General features: G+C 37.8%; 1 protein-coding gene across 1 annotated transcript in view; it reads left to right on the top strand.

Annotated features, from left to right (window-relative positions):
• The window catches only part of LOC126766995 (uncharacterized), a 188,537-nt gene that overhangs the window by 67,789 nt on the left and 102,422 nt on the right, over positions 1 to 18,326 (top strand). Inside the window, exon 2 of the mRNA XM_050484630.1 lies at positions 6,195 to 7,929. Within this exon, the coding sequence (XP_050340587.1) occupies positions 7,808 to 7,929 (122 nt within the window). The 5' untranslated portion in view covers positions 6,195 to 7,807. The remainder of the gene's footprint in view (positions 1 to 6,194; positions 7,930 to 18,326) is intronic.

The following is an 18,326-nucleotide window of genomic DNA, read 5'->3' as shown; positions in this document are numbered from 1 at the left end:
ATAAAATATCCTTACATAGAGAAAAAGTAGTTTTCGTATGCTTTCAAAATAATCTAGAAATATTTTTTAGTTAAGATACTGTAGTCTTTATAAATTAAAGAAAGAAATATGGTTGCCGAGAGCGCCACTGAGCCCGGCACATGGGTTTGCCAGACTTATGTAACCTTTCGATTCACATCGGACTCGGTAAAGTAATTATTGAGAAAATTTTGAAAAATACTATAAGCAAACAATAGTAAAATTTTCTATATAATTTTAAAGTTTCTAATTAATTCTTTAAAATGGTTCCCCTCAATAGCCCTTGGCCTCAACACATTTGTGCCAACGCTTTTTCCAGTCCTCGAAAAGGTTCTTAAAGTCAATTTCCCGAATAGCCTTCAATGCGAGTATCGATTCACTTTTAATGACTTCAATTGACTCAAAACTGTTACCCCGGAGCGGTCGTCTAAGTTTGCTGAATAGCCAGAAGTCACTCGGACCTAAACTAGGCGAATACGGAGGTTGCGACATTATATTGGATTGGATTAAAGCTTGGCGAAAAACCCACGAAAAAGTCAATGCAGTTTGCGACGGTGCTTTATCGTGGTGCAAAATCAAGAGTTGTCGCTCTATAATTTTGACCCGTTTTAGCAATAGCTTCGCGCAAACGACACATAGCACTCTAATAGTATTCCTTGTTGACACCTTGGCCGGTCGGATGGAATTCGGTTTGCACCACTCCTCGATAATCGAAGAAAACTGTCAACATAACCTTCATTTTTGACCTGCTTTAACGTGTTGTTTTCGGCTTCGGCTGAGCTTTGCCACGATATTCAGCCGAATGATCGTTTGCATGCGGGTCATAAGCATAATCCAACACTTATCGATAGGAATAATACGTTTCATGCCATCCTCGTAGTCGAAAAGCGTTGTTTTACAGACATTACCACGATGCTGCATTCGAAAAAAATTAGTAATTCGCGCTTTTACTTTTCTTAGGCCTAAATGATCTTTCAAAATGTTTTTCACTGATGCTTCTGATTTCTCAAAGAAATTAAAAGGTCTTGCTATTAATTGCCCACTAATCACTTAAAACAACACAATAACCAAAAAATAAAAAGAAGTAAAAATAAGGAAACGTTTGAGCTCAACAAATTGTAACATTGATTTTCAGAATAACCCTCATGGAATTTCTTGAAGATATCTCGTTATATATAAGAATTTTTCATAAAAGGACTTGTTTTTGAAGAATAAGTTTGATAGGAATGCGATTTGGAGAGTTACTGAGGATATAATATCCACCGAGACAATAGTCCATGTCAAATTTCGTAAAGACATCTTGTCAATGTTAAAAGATTTCAACACAATGACTGCATTTTGATCGATCAATTGGTATGGCAGCTATGTATATCCTATAGTGGTTCGATATTGGCGATTCCAACAAATAAGCCGTTTTTTGAGGAGAAAATGATGCGTAGAAGTTTTCAAATCGATATCGCAAAAACTGAGAGATCATGCTGAACATTTATTTAAATATATATCCTTAATGGAATCTCTCTCTCTCTGACGTTTTCTTCTTGGTGATACAAACTTGGTAGCAAACTTAATATGCTCCGTAGAGGATACAGTAAAATATGCCAAGTGTTGTCACATAAAAAATTTTTCTCAACTGAGGGAGAATTTTTTCGTACATTGTTCTCATTAATATTGGGTAGTCGAAAAAGTCGTTTCGTATTTCTAATCAAACTTCAACTTATTTTTTTGATATTTATACTAATAAAAAATCAATAATTATTTACCATTTTGGTCGACCACTTTATGCCACTTTTCCGATAGAGATATTATTCCACCAGAGTAAATCGAAATTTCGAAATTTTCCGAGCGGAAGCGAGCAAACCATTACTATGCTACACGAACTGATACAGCATCGTCTCCGTAAACTTCACAAACTTCATTCTTAGCTTGCGTGGCATTCTTCCCTTTTTTATACAAAAATTTCAAAATATAGCGAATTTCTTCATTATTTTCACTCATTTTTAAACAACTATAACTTTTTTTCAACTTCCCCGAAATTAATTTTTTTTGCTTGAATGAAACTTAAAATCTCACCTTTACACTATATGCTATGTCACAATGTGATTGGTAGCACTGGAGATATACTTCCGCAAGCGATATCTATTGACAAAGTACAAGACTTTTTCGACTACCCAATATAATATCCTACTTTCTTAAATAGCAGCTTGTGTTACTACTGGAAACAGAACGGCTGAAGTATCTATTTTTCAGACTACCATGATTTCAGTAGAGACTTGTGCCCAATTTTTTTAATATTTACAATTTCTAGCATCTAATGGTTTGTCAAAAAAGTCTTGCGGTATTTTTATTGAATTTTTTTTTATTGAAATTGAAATGAATTTTTGATGACTCATGCCCAGCTCTTGACCGATGCTACGGCTGCTACTATGCCGGTCTCTTTCGACCAACTCAGCGCTTTTATCGCAATTTTCGATGACAGGCCTTCCGGAGCTTGGCGCATCTTCGACCACCTCTACACCAGAACGAAAACGTTGAAACCATCGTTGTGCGGTGGAAATGGAAACTGTATCGGGTCCATAAACTGAACAAATTTTATTGGCGGCTTGAGATGCATTTTTGCCTTTATCATAGTAGTACTGTAAAATATGCCGTATTTTCTCTTTATTTTGCTCCATGTTTGCGACGCTATAACTCACGAACGACTTAAAAGAAACGACAATCAATCAAACACGTGTTAGCGCGTGAAATGAGCTTTCCAAAAAGGTATAGCATGACCCGATGCGACGAATAAAACTAGAACTACGCGCTTTCAGCGCTTATAGCAAATATTATGGCAGCTGAAAAAGTGTTGCAATAAATGCCAAAAGACAAACAAAATTGCAATTTCTTGAAGCAGAAGCCTTAAATGTTAGCTGCAGTATTGAAAGCGATTTAAATTTCTTCTCTGTCGCGAGCGAGTGAAGGCAGCTCCTTCGTCACTTTCATTAGGTATGCTAGAGCCATAAGCTCTGTTTTTCTTCTACATACCTTAACTACATATGTACATGCTACATACATATGCCTGTATATCAACTTACAGTAAATGCTTCTGCTATATGCAGACTATATGCATACCATACATGTGCTTGAGTGTGAGTGTTTATATGAGCGGTGACAAGTAAATATCTGTATTCTTTTAGCATAGATACAGTAAATAAATATATGCTTACTTATGCTAACTTTGAATATAAATAAGTAAACAAGTCCTAAACAAAGGCGGCAGTCTGAAGGCAAAAGCGAGAACAGAAAAGACCAGCTGAATAACAAACAAAACCTTTGTCCATCAAAATTTCGTTTTTGCCAAAAGGTAATTTGCCACTTGACGCGCATTCCGCTAACACACACACACAAACACTTCAATAGCTGAGCAAATTAGGAAGGGGCCGGGAGCGTTAATTTTGGCTGCCAAGTTGTCAGACATACACACATATGTCTGTGTATTAAAGCTTTGTGGATTTTCGGGGGTTGGGGTTAAGAGGACTCACACATCTACACATATGTCTGTGTATTAAAGCTTTGTGCGAATTTGTGAGTCGGCATTTTTGGGGGTTGGTATTAAGAGGACTCAATTGCCGCTGCTCTCATTGTGTACTTTTCTTGTATATTCACGCTGGGATATCATATAACCTTTTTATTTGGATAATGGCAATAAATACTTCTGGTAGAAGGGGCAAAGGCCCCGTAAAAGGGTTGAGCTCTTAATCTTATATTTATATGGCCGTTTTCAAGTTTAAATAGGCAGACAATTTGCTCGTTTCCCATTTGACAAACCATTTAAATATATTTCATAAAAATTGAAATATTTGTTCTACTGTATGTCTTCCAAAGCCACGCCTACTCTGCCCTCTTTCACAATTCCCTACTTTATTCCCTGTTCGGTTCTTGATAGGACAATATTAAATACTAAATAAGATATATTTTGACTTTAGCTTAATCCAAAACCATCGAAGCAATCAAAATCTCGTCTGAAGTTCTTCTAGGTTCAATTGGGCAAGGCGAAAGTAAGGCGAAATATCTCCTGTCATCAAACAAATAGCCGTCGCACTCGCGACTTCGCTCCTACGTTACTGTTGACAGAGTCCTTTGTGATTTACGTGAGTACCTGCCTGCGAAGGCCTAACCTCATGGCGCTTTCTATTTCTAGAAGCACGTAGATCAATACAATGCGTTGATCAGCGCTCCAAAGCATAAATGCATTCAGCACTCATACCTTGGAGAACCAAAGCATGAATGCATTCTGTACTTATACCTTGGTTCCAATTCGTTCGGGTGGATAGGGACACCCTAGCCGCCTTGGTCGGGTACGAGGCCGACCTAAGACCTCTGCCATACCCTAGGTCCGGCACCCGGCTACAACGCGACTCCACATTGGACAAAATGCCCTGCCTGCATTTAGGTTCAAACCACAGCCACCACGAATCTCTACAAAGGGCCAAACCCAATGACCAGATTGGAATTACCTCCAAGGCTAACTGCTCCCCGTGCTACTAGGTTAAAGTCTCTGGTGAGACTTTGTAGCTTTTGCTACTACCAGTTGAGTCCCCAAAAACTAAATGACTGGTGACATTTGTCGCTTGTTAAACAAATGCCTTATATTATGTGAAATAATATGAAGCCTAAAATATGATTTCAAGCTGAATATTATAGCACTATTTCTGACTTAGACCATGCTGACGTTTAAAACAAGACCTGTAATGACAGACACAGTACATGTAGATTTTAGTCGCCTTAACGACAGGCATGCCTTACCACGGGTATATTCTACCCCCTCCACACAGGGGCCCCCCTACCCGCAGGGGGAGTCACTCTTGACAGTCATAACTTCGGAGTCGTAAATAATTTTGTCTACCTTGTAACCATCATTAATACCAACAACGACGTCGGGCTTGAAATCCAACGCAGAATAACTCTTGCCAACAGGTGCTCTTTTGGACTGAGTGGCGATTGAGAAGTAAAGTCCTCTCTCGACGAATAAAGACCAAATTCTACAAGTCACTCATCACCCCCGTCCTGCTATATGGTGCAGAGTGTAATAGGCGATGGCAAGATGAATCAGTCGACGTTAACAGTTTACGAGAGAAAGATTCTGCGGAAGATTTATGGTCCTTTACGCATTGGCAACGGCGAATACCGCATTCGGAAACGATGAGCTGTACGAAATATACGATGACATTGACATAGTTCAGCGAATTAAGAGACAGTAGCTACGCTGGCTAGGTCATGTCGTAAGAATGGATGAAAACACTCTAGCTCTGAGAGTATTCCACGCGGTAATCGCCAGAGGGGAGCAGAGGAAGAGAAAGCCAACCACTGTGTTGAAAAGACCAGGTCGGGAGAGAGCTTTACCTCTCAATTGCTTACTCAGTCCGGTGCTACACCTGTTGGCCAGAGTTATTTTGCGTTGGATTTCGAGGCTGACGTTGTTGGAGGTGTTAGTTTTGGTTTCAAGATAGACCAAATTATCTACGATTTCGAAATTATGACTGTCAACAGTAACATTAAAACAAAAGCCAAAACAAACAGTACAAATGGTTTCCAAAAGTAGTACATAACTGTTCAATCGATATTTTTCGATTATACATGAATCGAATTTTCTTGGTCTTTAAAACTGTACGAACTTTTCAGCATGTCTGGTATAGAAAATTTATTTGCAAAACTTAAACAATCCCCCTACTAAGGCATTTGCAAATAAGCCACTGCCTTTATGTAAACAGTTATGTGTCTAGGCAGTTAAGTTAAGTTCTTAGGCATATTTTCACGCCAAGTGTGCAACTTTTTCGTTAAATTTTCCCTTTTGTTTTTGCTGCTTTCATTCTCCGGTTTCATATTCAAGCATTGTTAAATGCGGACGAGTAGTCTTTAATGGAGAGGACATATGCATGGGCGCATACTTAACACATGCGGTGCATAATTTGTGTGAATGTGTAGGAGGATGTGTGAGGCGAATACGTGGAAACCGTGTCAAGTAGTAAAGCAAGCAAAATTGTTGAAGGATATTATATTCTTAACCTTTAGTCACACTTGGCTTAATATAATCATGATATATACATATATATATTATACATATGTATGTATATATACATACATATATGTGTTTTTCGTTGTTTCATGTTTCGTTGTTATTTTTGTTGTATTTGCAGTGCGTGCGAGTGTTGCTTAGAACAATACACGAGAATTAAAAGTAATAACAACAAGCAGCTGGCAACCACTGGAGAGCCACTTACTCAGCCAAAGCAACAGAAGATAAAGAAATAGAAAATTATAAAACAACAACAGCAAGAACAAAACAATAATAATACAAGTCGTTATAACGACGCTAGTGCCAACGTTGACCTCACTGGCGTGGCAGACGACGCCTGACGACCCCGACCGCGACCTCCGTTCATCGATACAAACGGGTAGACAGACGCGTGTATGTGTTTATATGAGTGTGTGTGGGTGTGTTGGTGAGTGCAAAAGTGTTGTGGCACACCAATTCAACCAATTTAACCACTGGTATCCCGCATGCTGCTTTGTAGAAGGATAAGCATCTGATGGCGCTGTAGTGGCAGCCCACAATATTATTGATAGCAAACACCAATACCAACAACAGCAACGCAGATTATTTGCTTATGCAGCAAACAACAATAAAAAAGCTTATAATTCAAGCAGCAGATAACTAACGAACAAAGCGCTCGGAAATCGGTGGAAAGTGTCGAAGGACAATGGCTGAGCGTCAGCTGCGGAGCGGCGAGCAGCGGGCAACAATGCATACAAATAAGTTTAAAATCGGCATTTGAGGCGTTTAGAGTGTTTAGATATACATCGAATAAATAAAGCTTGTTGTGGTTATATGGACGCGTGTAAGTGTTGTTGAGTGGCAAATTCAGCGCCTGCCGACTCCAACCATTTTCGATTTCGCTGCTGTCTCCACTCTTGCCACAAACACTCGACTGCGCTCTCTACACTCGTTTGCTGTCGCCTCTAACCATGCCAAGGCGTTAATGCTGTCGTGTGCATTTATAAATAGGTTAGGAAATGGTTCTATTTCAAATTATATCCAAAGCTTGCTACAAATCTAAATTGAATCAACGAAATCAACCGAATCAATTTGCTGAAAATACACGCAACGCGGTTGAAGTGTACGGCGAGAGAGTATGCTAGAGGGGAGCTAAAAAATAGAGAGAGTGAAAATAGAGCGAATTCCGGCCGCCAATCAGCCGCGCAGCCAAGCGTACAACCAACCGACCGACCAACCAAATATCCGAGCCGCGCAATCAAACAGCAAAAACAAAAGAAGCCAAAGCTACCAAATAACTAAATTGAAAGTCCGCACGAAGACGAGTCAACCAACCGAAAGACATAAAAAATCGCAAATAAATTGGGAAAATCAAGCAAAAAATAAGAAAAACTTAAACCCAAGGCAGATAAACCCTTACAAGGACACAGCACTTAATAATAATACGAGCAGCCTTTTCGTAAACAACAAATACTAACAACTATCGACTCGCTGAACCAAGAGCGCTTGCAACAAGCGCTTAGAAAAACAAAAACCGAAAAAAATATAAATAAAATATAGACACATTCGTATCGCCATCAACATTTACCTCATCATCCTCGAAACACTTATTGCCCACTTACCGCACTGAAAGTGAGCAATTTCTTCGTGACCGCCCTTTCACTAAGACTCTTGCAGCACATCAGCCCACGCTGCTTTGAACTATAAACCAGCTGCTTTCTCACAGCTGAGTTAGTAAAAACAACGAACGAAAAAATGGAAGATGCTCCACCGCCGCCGAAGAAGAGCACCACACTCTCCGTGGACCGTGCAGCGTTCCTGCTGTTGCGTGTTAAGAAAGCATTCAAGAAGAAACGTCAACAACGCAAAGAGAAACAGTAAGTTCATGTCATTTTTGTATAACTATATACTACATACACACTTTTATTTACATAGAAAATTATTTATATAAATAGTGGGAGGAAATTTGGTTGTGGTTGTGCAATAATATAATTATTGTTGAAACTTTTTGAAGTATTTTTTATGGTTTAGTATAGTATCAATTGTGGAGACCCTATACAGTACAATACATAGTGAGGCGTAGAGTCAACAACCACGGTCTGAAGCACTATATGATTTAAGTACATTGTATTACGAGTAAGCGCATTGAATATACGGCAAATTTGACTCAGATTATTTCTTCTGAAATTTATTTATTCATAATAGTCCCTCAGTTTTTTGAGACATCCATCTGATATTTTTAACTCATCCTTTTATCTAAAACAAGCCGTTCATTTATTCCTCAAGTGCTCTTAGATAGATGTTTTGAGCTCACCGCAAATTTATTAAGACGGTTAATAATGGGTTGTCAAAAAAGTCTTGCGGTATTTTTATTGAGTTTTTTTTTATTGAAATTGAAATGAATTTTTGATGACTCAATTCAGTGCTTTTATCGCCATTTTCGACGACAGGCCTTCCGGAGCGTGGCGCATCTTCGACCACCTCTACACCAGAACGAAAACGTTGAAACCATCGTTGTGCAGTGGAAATATATAACTGTATCGGGTTATAAACTGCACAAATTTTATTGGCGGCTGAGATGCATTTTTGCCTTTATCGTAGTAGTTTAAAATATGCCGTATTTTCTCTTTATTTTGCTCCATGTTTTGCGACGCTATAACTCACGAACGACTCATTTATTGAAACTGTCGGACAATCTATCAATGAGCTGTCCAAAAAGGACGTAGCGTTGATCCGAATAAAACTTCTAAGTGCTTTCAGATCGATGTTCTGAGCAAAAATGCCGCAAAACTTTTATTAAGGCAACTAATATCAATACCAGCCACTTCGCTGTGCTTTCCGAATTTGTGTTCCTGAGATTGTTTAATTTCAACAAAGAGCGTCAGTCAGAACATTTAGAAAGAGGCGAGAATGACTTTTCTAAATGCAAGTAGCTCAGAACACTTCTTGAGGTTCACTTTGGCTCAGAAGGATCTCGTAATCGTACGCTTATCAAGTTCACTGGGAGTATAGCGCTAGAATGCAAATGGATATCGAAAAACCGACTCGCTAAAGGTGGCCTTTCTAGTAAGGTTATCGGATTTGCGGTATCCGGCGATTCCGCTGTGACCGAGTAGTCTACAAGTCTAGTATGCAAAAAGCTTGAAGCCATTGCTAATGAGGTTATGCACTCTTCGACCAGTTTTGAGCGCACTGTCAGCGAACTCGAATCCAGTGCAGCCGATCGGCTAACGGAGTGCTTGCACACCACTCTGAAGTAGACAGTATGTACTTTGGTTTAGTATATTTACCGCTACCTTAATGGCAGCCACCTCCACTTGAAAGACACTACAATGGTCTGGTAGCCTGAAACTAGAGTTGATGGAGAGCTCCTGATAAATTCTTCCAGGTTCGCAAAGCAGAGGACGCATGGGGCAGGTTCCGCGATGCAGTGATCTAAATTGTTATGGGAGAGAAGGAAGTGTGAAAATTTTTAGAGGGATAGCTGAAAACAGAGGGACTCGGTTCGTATATACAGATGAACCGACATGCCTAAATCGACTCAGCTCGTCCTGCTTATATATTTATATATACTTATACTTTATCCTATTTATATATACTTTATAGGTTCGCCAATGTTTCTTTGTAGGTGTTACAAACTTCCTAGCGAACTAAATATAACCTGCTCAGTTCTAAAATTCTTTCTCTGTTCAGGTTATATTTAGTTTGGACAGCACAACTTTTTCGCTGCCTTTACCGGATTCGTTTTCAGATAAGAAATGTATCTGTGAAGATTATTAAAGCTCTGCTGCAGCCGAATTTTACTTTTTTCTTGTTTATGGCTAAAAGTGTTTCCATTGAGGATGCTATTCATCCGTCCGCTTAGAGTTTGGAACCTAAATTAAGTTATTTCTCGAATGCAATATGATCTCTCTGAGAAATAAAGCATCTAAACTTATGCTATTTCCGATTCCGACCAAGGATTGAGAGGTTATCTGACAGCCACCACTTCTTCCTTCCAGAGTCCGGACATCCAACATCCAATTCCAGGAGAATTTTTAGCTGAAAGACTTTCAAAAAATGCCTTCACATATTTTGTATTTATATAGAGGTCAAATTTAAACACTGTGTTGTGGAAGATTGTAGGGCTCATAATTTTTTTAAGAATCAGAAACTCTTTGTGAATAAAGTGGTCTTCTCTAGACGTTTTTGTTGAATCAGTAGATATCGATCCCAGTAGATACTTCAAAACAGTGAAACCTGAAAAAAAGTTACAGTCGTGTATTTGATAAAAACAAATCTTCTCTGCTTTCTACTCACCGCGTATAATCAGTTTACAAATCGTTAATGACTGCCGCCAAAGTGTGTATAGATTTCTAAATTAAAACGATAATTCTTTGATAGCAACCATTCAATTTCCCTTTTTTCTGTCAGTCACATATTTCTTTCTTAAATAATTAAATTACTTCGCAGCTTACTGCTCTCGCTTTGTAAGATTCAAAGTCTACCCGCCAGTCTGTCTGACTGCTTGTCTTTTTAAGCCCGTTCACAGTGTCGTTATTTTTCCACCTCATTGATTTGCTGGCAGTTTGTGTGCTGCTTCAGCGTCTTCGGTGTCTTCGCTTACTTTTCAACTTTGTAGCATATTTATAAGGCTTGCCAACCGCATTTTTCAACCGCTTGTCATCCCTGTGCGCAGTGTGAGAAGGAAAAAGAAAATAAGCACATAAATAATACAAAGAAGTGGGGAGGAAAAATTAAGGCGACAGCAGGAAGAGACAAACAGTTTATGAAAATGCGATTTTTTAGCTTTTATCCCTCCTACGGCGCAGCGTATTGTTTGTCTCTACCTCGATTTACCGCCTTAATGTGGTGTGGCTTTGCTTTAAGCGGATGAAAAGTATATACATATTTAAAAACAATATAGGTTCGATAAGTTAGTGACTTTTTGAGTAAAGTGATTATAAATGCAACTTTGCTTTTACCAAGTGATCTTATGTGACAAAAAACCACGGTGTATCGAGTAGCTGACGGTTTTCTTTCTGGTTTGGTTAAAGACTATTCTCTTTTAAAAATCTAAAGAAATAATTTGAGTCGATTAGAGAATGTCATCTTATCAACTTAAAGTCGATTTTACAACAGCGCGCCAGTCGTTCTTTCTTTTCGCTGTTTGGCGCCAATTGTAGATTCCAAGTCTAGCCAAGTCTCTACCGGATCTTTCCAACGGAGTGGAGGTCTTCCTCTACCTCTACTTTCCCCGACGGGTACGAATAGTCTCAGAGATACAGATATTATCAAGAATACCAAATCTATCGCTATCGATTAACGATAAAACTTTACCAAATGAATTGAAAAAATAACCGATAAATATGATTATAAGAAATTACTTATTAGTATATTTCAATAAAAAAGAGTAGTAACTGATTTATCAAATCACTCGCGTTTCTATTTCATTTTTTAAATATCGGATTTATCGATACAAACATTTGCCGAATTCATCGATATTTTTTTATCGATATACATGTATAATGAACTGATTTATCAAATCACTCGCGATATCAGATTTATCGATACAAACATTTACCGAAATTATCGACATTTTTTTTATCGATATACATGTATAATGAACGCATTTATCAAAGCACTCGCTATTTAATTTTTAAAATATCGGATTTATCGATACAAACATTTACCGAATTAATCGATATTTTTTTATCGATATGCATATAAAATGAAGTGATTTATCAAATCAGTCGCGTTTTTATTTAATTTTTAAAATATCGTGTTTATCGATACAAACATTTACCGAATTGATCGATTTTTTTATCGATATATATGTATTTATATTAGTATATTTCAATAAAACTCTCGAAGAAAAAATATAAAAGTCACTGTTCAATCCAATCACCCTCGTTGCTAAAACCATATAATATGCACACACACTAATATTAACACTATAAACACATATGAAGTACATAAATATCAACTACCCAGCACAGTTATTATCTGCAGTTAACCTGATTTGAGATCCTTAAACCTTTTGCTACTTAAATGTAATAACTCAACTTTCTTGTGACAGAAATACAATATTTATGCTGTTGTTGTTCCTATATTCAAGTAATAAAACTTCTAAAGAGTAAATCGCGAAATGCGAATTTTCATTATTGTTTATTTTATTGCTTTCTTGTTGAACTTTATTAGCAATTCGGGGTTTTCTTTCATCCATCAACATAAAAGCGACACTAGAAACCACAAAATTCATAAATACACCCACACATACATATGTACGTACACTAATGTATACATTTATGCATATCTTTCATCGACGACTTGCGCTGGCGGCATTCAGCTGTTGTTCTTATTGCCAATCCTAATTTCGCCTTATTGCCAATGGTAATGGTCGCATTACATTGCTAATGCTTTTGTTGTACTTCTGCCGCTTGGCTGTGGTGAGTGGTGGACTCGGTTGCTGCGTCAATGCAATGTCATCAAAATTAATTATGACAAATCGTTGACAATGGCGATGCAAATGCGTAAAATATACGCGCCAGCGTGAGCAAAGCGAAAAGTGCAGAATTTATATACAGTTATATTTGTACATTTGTGTGTGTGTATATCTAAACATTTATGATGTGACGAAACTTGAGCGCATAGAGAATGATGACTTGAAAAACGCCATTATGCGCCATTTATGGCCATTTGAAGTGAGTGACGTAGCGCTTTCGATTGCGAAATTTAAGCTCAAGTGAAATTCTCTCTGATTCTCTCGAGTCAAGTGAGCGAAAAGAACACGCAGTTTAATGTCGCCAACATTTTATTTTATGAAATGGATACAGCTTCGAAATTTTTGAAAGGAAAATTTTAAAAATAATATTATATAAAATTTTTTATATTGTAATTTAAAAAAAATCGCAAATAGTTAGAAGCCATTTTTTCCCAAACTTATATCAGTGTTTACCGAGAATTTCTCAGGAATGTATCTAAAATTGTCTTTGCATCTCTGTATTCTTTTTTCAGACAAGAAAAGCTTCAGCTTATTCTTTCAAATGGCGATTTAAATTATAGTTCAAAATAAACGGTATAGAAGATAAATCATATTAGAAATATATTTCATTCATAAGCGCACCAGCTTAGGAGCGATCTTCCGTAGCCAGGTAGCGGACCATTCGTCCTTGCAGTCCACCTGCAGCATGCCTCTTCAGAAGTGGACCTCATGGAAGGACGCTGCGTATCCAGATTCTCTGAGCACATCTTCCATGGGGAGATATCTGAGCACAGTAAACTCCTCCTGCCCCAACGTCTGCGCCGGGTAGCTAAGAGGTAGCGCAGCCATTTGGATACCTTGAGAGCATCCGCATATCTGCGCCGTCTCTACTCCACACGGGGGAGTTTGGTGCAGAGGGTTAGCTTCTGGTCACCTGTGCGTTGCTGCCCTTCAGGTCGTTTAGAGCTGGATCGCTCCTGTCACGTTATTAGCCCTCTCTTCCGTTTCGCGGTTTGGAGCTCTTTTGCCTCTCGGACGCGGATTTGCCACCTTTGCACTCCTTCGATGCAAGGGAGACACTACTCTCTCTAACCCAGTTACGCGCTAGTACCTCTGCTACCTCAGGAGTCTTCCGAAGGTGCCTCAGGTACCACTTTAAGTTAGCACCGCTCATGCCCTCAAATCGAGAGACATCTTTCCTGCCAGTGTAACCGGCTGGTGGTAGAAGGGCAATTGGCCCCCTTTCTTCTTTTCTCCTTCTTTTACGAGCACCTTCGGTATCCGCCCAAAGCGATTTCCCGAGTCTGGGCGACTGAGCCTGCTTTCTCCTTGGCCTGCTCCTCAAACAGAGCCCGCTCCTCTGGCGAAACCTGCCAGAGTGCTGACGTTATTGTCCATGTCGTCCTTCTAAGTCCTTCCTTGTGTACGTTGTCTAGGTGTAGTTTTTTGATTAATAATTGTTTTATGTTCTGTCATTATTTTCTTACGACACTTGGCTCAACGCGGCGAGCTGTCGGGTCTACGTTGCTGTAGGGGAACGACAAGGTCCGCCGCGTTACTTCTCTATTCGGCACGGTGTGGAGTGGTGCCACTCAATACCCCTCACGCCTCGTGCCATATGTCTTGCATCTTAAGCCCCAGCACCACGAAAAGGTACTTGCCATTCGCTGAGGTGTTCATTTTTAGACTTTTGTAATTTTTTCAACATTTAGCCGGAAGACAGAAATAATGGTCATTATGTTTTAAGTTGGATTCTATGTGAAAATGAAGAACTTTGATGGGTAGATTTTACATTTTAGCATCTGTGAAGATTTGAGTATCATATAGAGTGAATATAAACTTTAACACTTCCTGTAATACATACACCCTTCTCATCCGATTTGTCTATTTCAGTTTTACTTATCCATAACGTTTGTTTTTTGATATAGTATGTTAAAAAATTGACAAATAAGTATTCATTCCGATTTGAAACAGAAATAAAAGAAGCTTTTAGACGCTTGCTCTTTTGAGGTCTATTTTACATGAGATTAATGAACTTGTGTTCGAAGTTAATTTAAATACAAACATAAACTATATTACATTCCTATTAAGCACTTTGGATTAGACAAACTTATGAGAGCGGCGAATCAAATGTGCTCTGGTAGAAATGCACTAGACTAGCATAATCAAATAGAGCTAGAACAGCGTGACGGGCTCAATCGATTTAGCCATGTTCATCTATTTAAGATATCCCAATAAGCTTTTCATTCATCGGAACCGCCGATATCGAACTATACTAGCCTATAGCTGCCATACAAACTGATCCATCACACTCAAATCCTTTTATAGAAAACTTTTTTACATACTGTTCAATAAAAATCAAGATAAAATAATTTTTAATCCCTTCTGTGCTAAAAGAAATTCATCGGTGAAGGTTATTTTAGCCTCGATGCAGCCGAAATGGCTTTTTCTTGTTATACTCTCGCAACAATGTTGCTAAGGAGAGTATTATAGTTTTGTTCACATAACGGTTGTTTGTAAGTCCTAAAACTAAAAGAGTCAGATATAGGGTTATATATACCAAAGTGATCAGGGCGACGAGTAGAGTCGAAATCCGGATGTCCGTCCGTCTGTCCGTCCGTCCGTGCAAGCTGTAACTTGAGTAAAAATTGAGATATCATGATGAAACTTGGTACCAGTATTTCTTGGCTCCATAAGAAGGTTAGGTTCGAAGATGAGCAAAATCGGCCAACTGCCACGCCCACAAAATGGCGGAAACCGAAAACCTATAAAGTGTCATAACTAAGCCATAAATAAAGATATTAAAGTGAAATTTGGCACAAAGGATCGCATTAGGGAGGGGCATATTTGGACGCAATTTTTTTGGAAAAGTGGGCGTGGCCCCGCCCCCTACTAAGTTTTTTGTACATATCTCGGAAACTACTATAGCTATGTCAATCAAACTCTACACAGTCGTTTTCTTCAGGCATTTCCATATACGGTTCAAAAATGGAAGAAATCGGATAATAACCACGCCCACCTCCCTTACAAAGGTTATGTTGAAAATCACTAAAAGTGCGTTAACCGACTAACAAAAAACGTCAGAAACACTAAACTTTACGGAAGAAATGACAGAAGGAAGCTGCACCCAGGCTTTTTTTAAAAATTGAAAATGGGCGTGGCCTCGCCCACTTATGGACCAAAAACCATATCTCAGGAGCTACGAGACCGATTTCAATGAAATTCGGTATATAATATTTTCTTAACACCCTGATGACATGTACGAAATATGGGTGAAATCGGTTCACAACCACGCCTTCTTCCAATATAACGCTATTTTGAATTCCATCTGATGCCTTCTCTGTATAATACGAGTATAAACATTAGGAACCAATGATGTATAATACGATACGTATAATGAAATCTCGATTATCACTTTATCATGCGAGAGTATAAAATGTTCGGTGACACCCGAACTTAGCCCTTCCTTACTTGTTTAAATAGATTTAAGATAATAAGAACTTAATACAACTGTTTCACCTTTCTATACTCCCTTTTAAAATATAAAAAATATTTTATCCAAGCACACATAACTATTTTATACATAAAGCGACATTGTTTAACAAATGCAAATCTGTTAGCATAATCAAGCTTTTTATTAAACTAAATCCTTCCATTAAAACTATAAAGCTCGTTTTAACTTCATTTACACCAACTTCATTTCGTTTAACAACCCTTTACAATATTGCACACCACCCTAATGTCCACAAAGCAATTAAATTGGTTTAATTAAAATTCCTGCAAAAATCATTGACCTTTCGCGGCGCGCACTCGCTTTAACTGCGTCCAAACCATCGCTGCAATGTACTGTCATGTGTTGTTATGGCATTTCCCCCGCCGCCTGTATTTATGTTGTTGGCAAATATTTCCGAACTCAAAATATCTGAAATTCCACAAAATATTCGAAACATTCCGCTGCTTAACCACTCGCAGCTATGCTGGTAATCCGTTAAAAGCTGCCTCAAATTTGTGGGGCGTTGCGGAATGTCTGTGTGCTTGTATTGGCATGTGTACATATTTGCATAAGTGTGCGTGTGTTGGTGTGTGCCTGCCAAGCAGCATTAAATTTACGTATTTTCTATATAAAATGTAAATCAAATCTGATTGCCTTCTGCACAAACTCTATTAAATTTAATTGTATTTGCTGAAATTTAATTTTTCATTTCATTTATTTTATCGTTATTTAATGGTTAGTCAATTTGATTTGTGTCTGTGTAAACAGGATAATTTCAACCAAAATAAACAATCTGTGAATAAACATAAATAAATATAAGTCCACAGTGTCAATATTTGTTTTGCATTGTTTTAATAGTAAACTTTTTGGAATCAAAATTTAAAGCAACAACAAATACATACTCATATGTGCATATATTGTTGAAAGTAGATTAGTGACTGGTTTTGATGATATTAAAAAAAGAAACCAGAAAAATGTTAACTTCGGCTCTACCAAAGCTTTAATATTCTTTACAGCAGCTTACCTTACAAGAGCATGGTTTGGATAGGTCAGTTTTTATTTTTTAGTGGTCTCATAACGGCGATTCCGACAAATGAGCAGTTCCCTGTTCTGTTTTCTATTCTGAAATAAAGATAATAAGAGGATAAAGAGGGAGTAAGATAAGAAGGAAGCAGAGAGAAACAGAAGTTAGATCAATTCTGAGCATTCGCAGTAGATACTTTAAAGTAGAGACAATTTTTATAGGGGATATTGCAAAACTTTTTGTAAAAATGCTGCATATGTTATGGATATTCTTTACAGATCATCTTTTTGAGAGCCTTTCAGAGATATACATAAGTATTAGGGTGTCCGTTAATTACCAAATTGATTATTTTTGACGAGACGCCCCCTAAACTTTTAGTTTTCCATCTAAAAAAATATCAGATCATGAAAAGCCCTTAATTTTCATAATAAACCTTGCCCCAAACACGATACATTTCCCATTGAAATTATGGGATATCGAAAAATTGTTCAGATTTTTTTGTAGAGCATTCAATTCTGTACAAGAATATAATTTTTTTATTCCTACAAACGAGAAAGTTCCAGAGAAAAAAAATATTCGTAAAAAGTGACAAAATCCCATGTAATTTCAATGGGAAATGTATCGTGTTTGGGGCAAGGTTTATTATGAAAATTAAGGGCTTTTTATGGTCTAATATTTTTTTTTAGATGGAAAACTAAAAGTTTAGAGGGGCGTCTCGTCAAAAATAATCAAATTGGTGAAATAACGGACAGCTAATACTTATGTATATACTATACATAATCCGTTTTCGATCATTTCTAGATGAGAGTTTCAATTTTAACTGCTTCATTTGGTGACTCTAAAACGCAGTGTTCATCTGATTCGTCCTCTAGTTCAATATCAAATCAATAGCTTCGCTCCATTCACGAATGGTTGGACAAAAACAAACCTCAGGGTTTAAACTATGTATGAGATCGAGATGTGTTGCTCATCAAGCAGCGAAGTACGGTTTTCAATTTCTCTTTTAAAACCGCCACCGCCATGATCATCATCGTTTTCCGCAAAATTAAAAATATTCTTCCAGCAATTAGTTAGGGTTTCTTCACTGACAGGACTCCTGTTACCTTCCTAATACTTATTGCATTTTTCATTGTTAGCTTCTTCATTGACTGGAGAAAAGCAGATTTCGTCGCTGCTATTGCAGCTAGAAGGCTCTTTCTGTAATGCAGCTTCGTGATATTTGTTACAAAAAAAAAAGAAAAAAAAAGTTCGCAAGTGTTTCAGTAGCAGAAAAAAATAGAGTAGAAGAGGAGAT

This window comes from Bactrocera neohumeralis, chromosome 2 (genome assembly GCF_024586455.1).
Source record: "Bactrocera neohumeralis isolate Rockhampton chromosome 2, APGP_CSIRO_Bneo_wtdbg2-racon-allhic-juicebox.fasta_v2, whole genome shotgun sequence".
Lineage (NCBI taxonomy): Eukaryota > Metazoa > Arthropoda > Insecta > Diptera > Tephritidae > Bactrocera > Bactrocera neohumeralis.
This window is presented reverse-complemented; position numbering and strand designations above follow the sequence as displayed.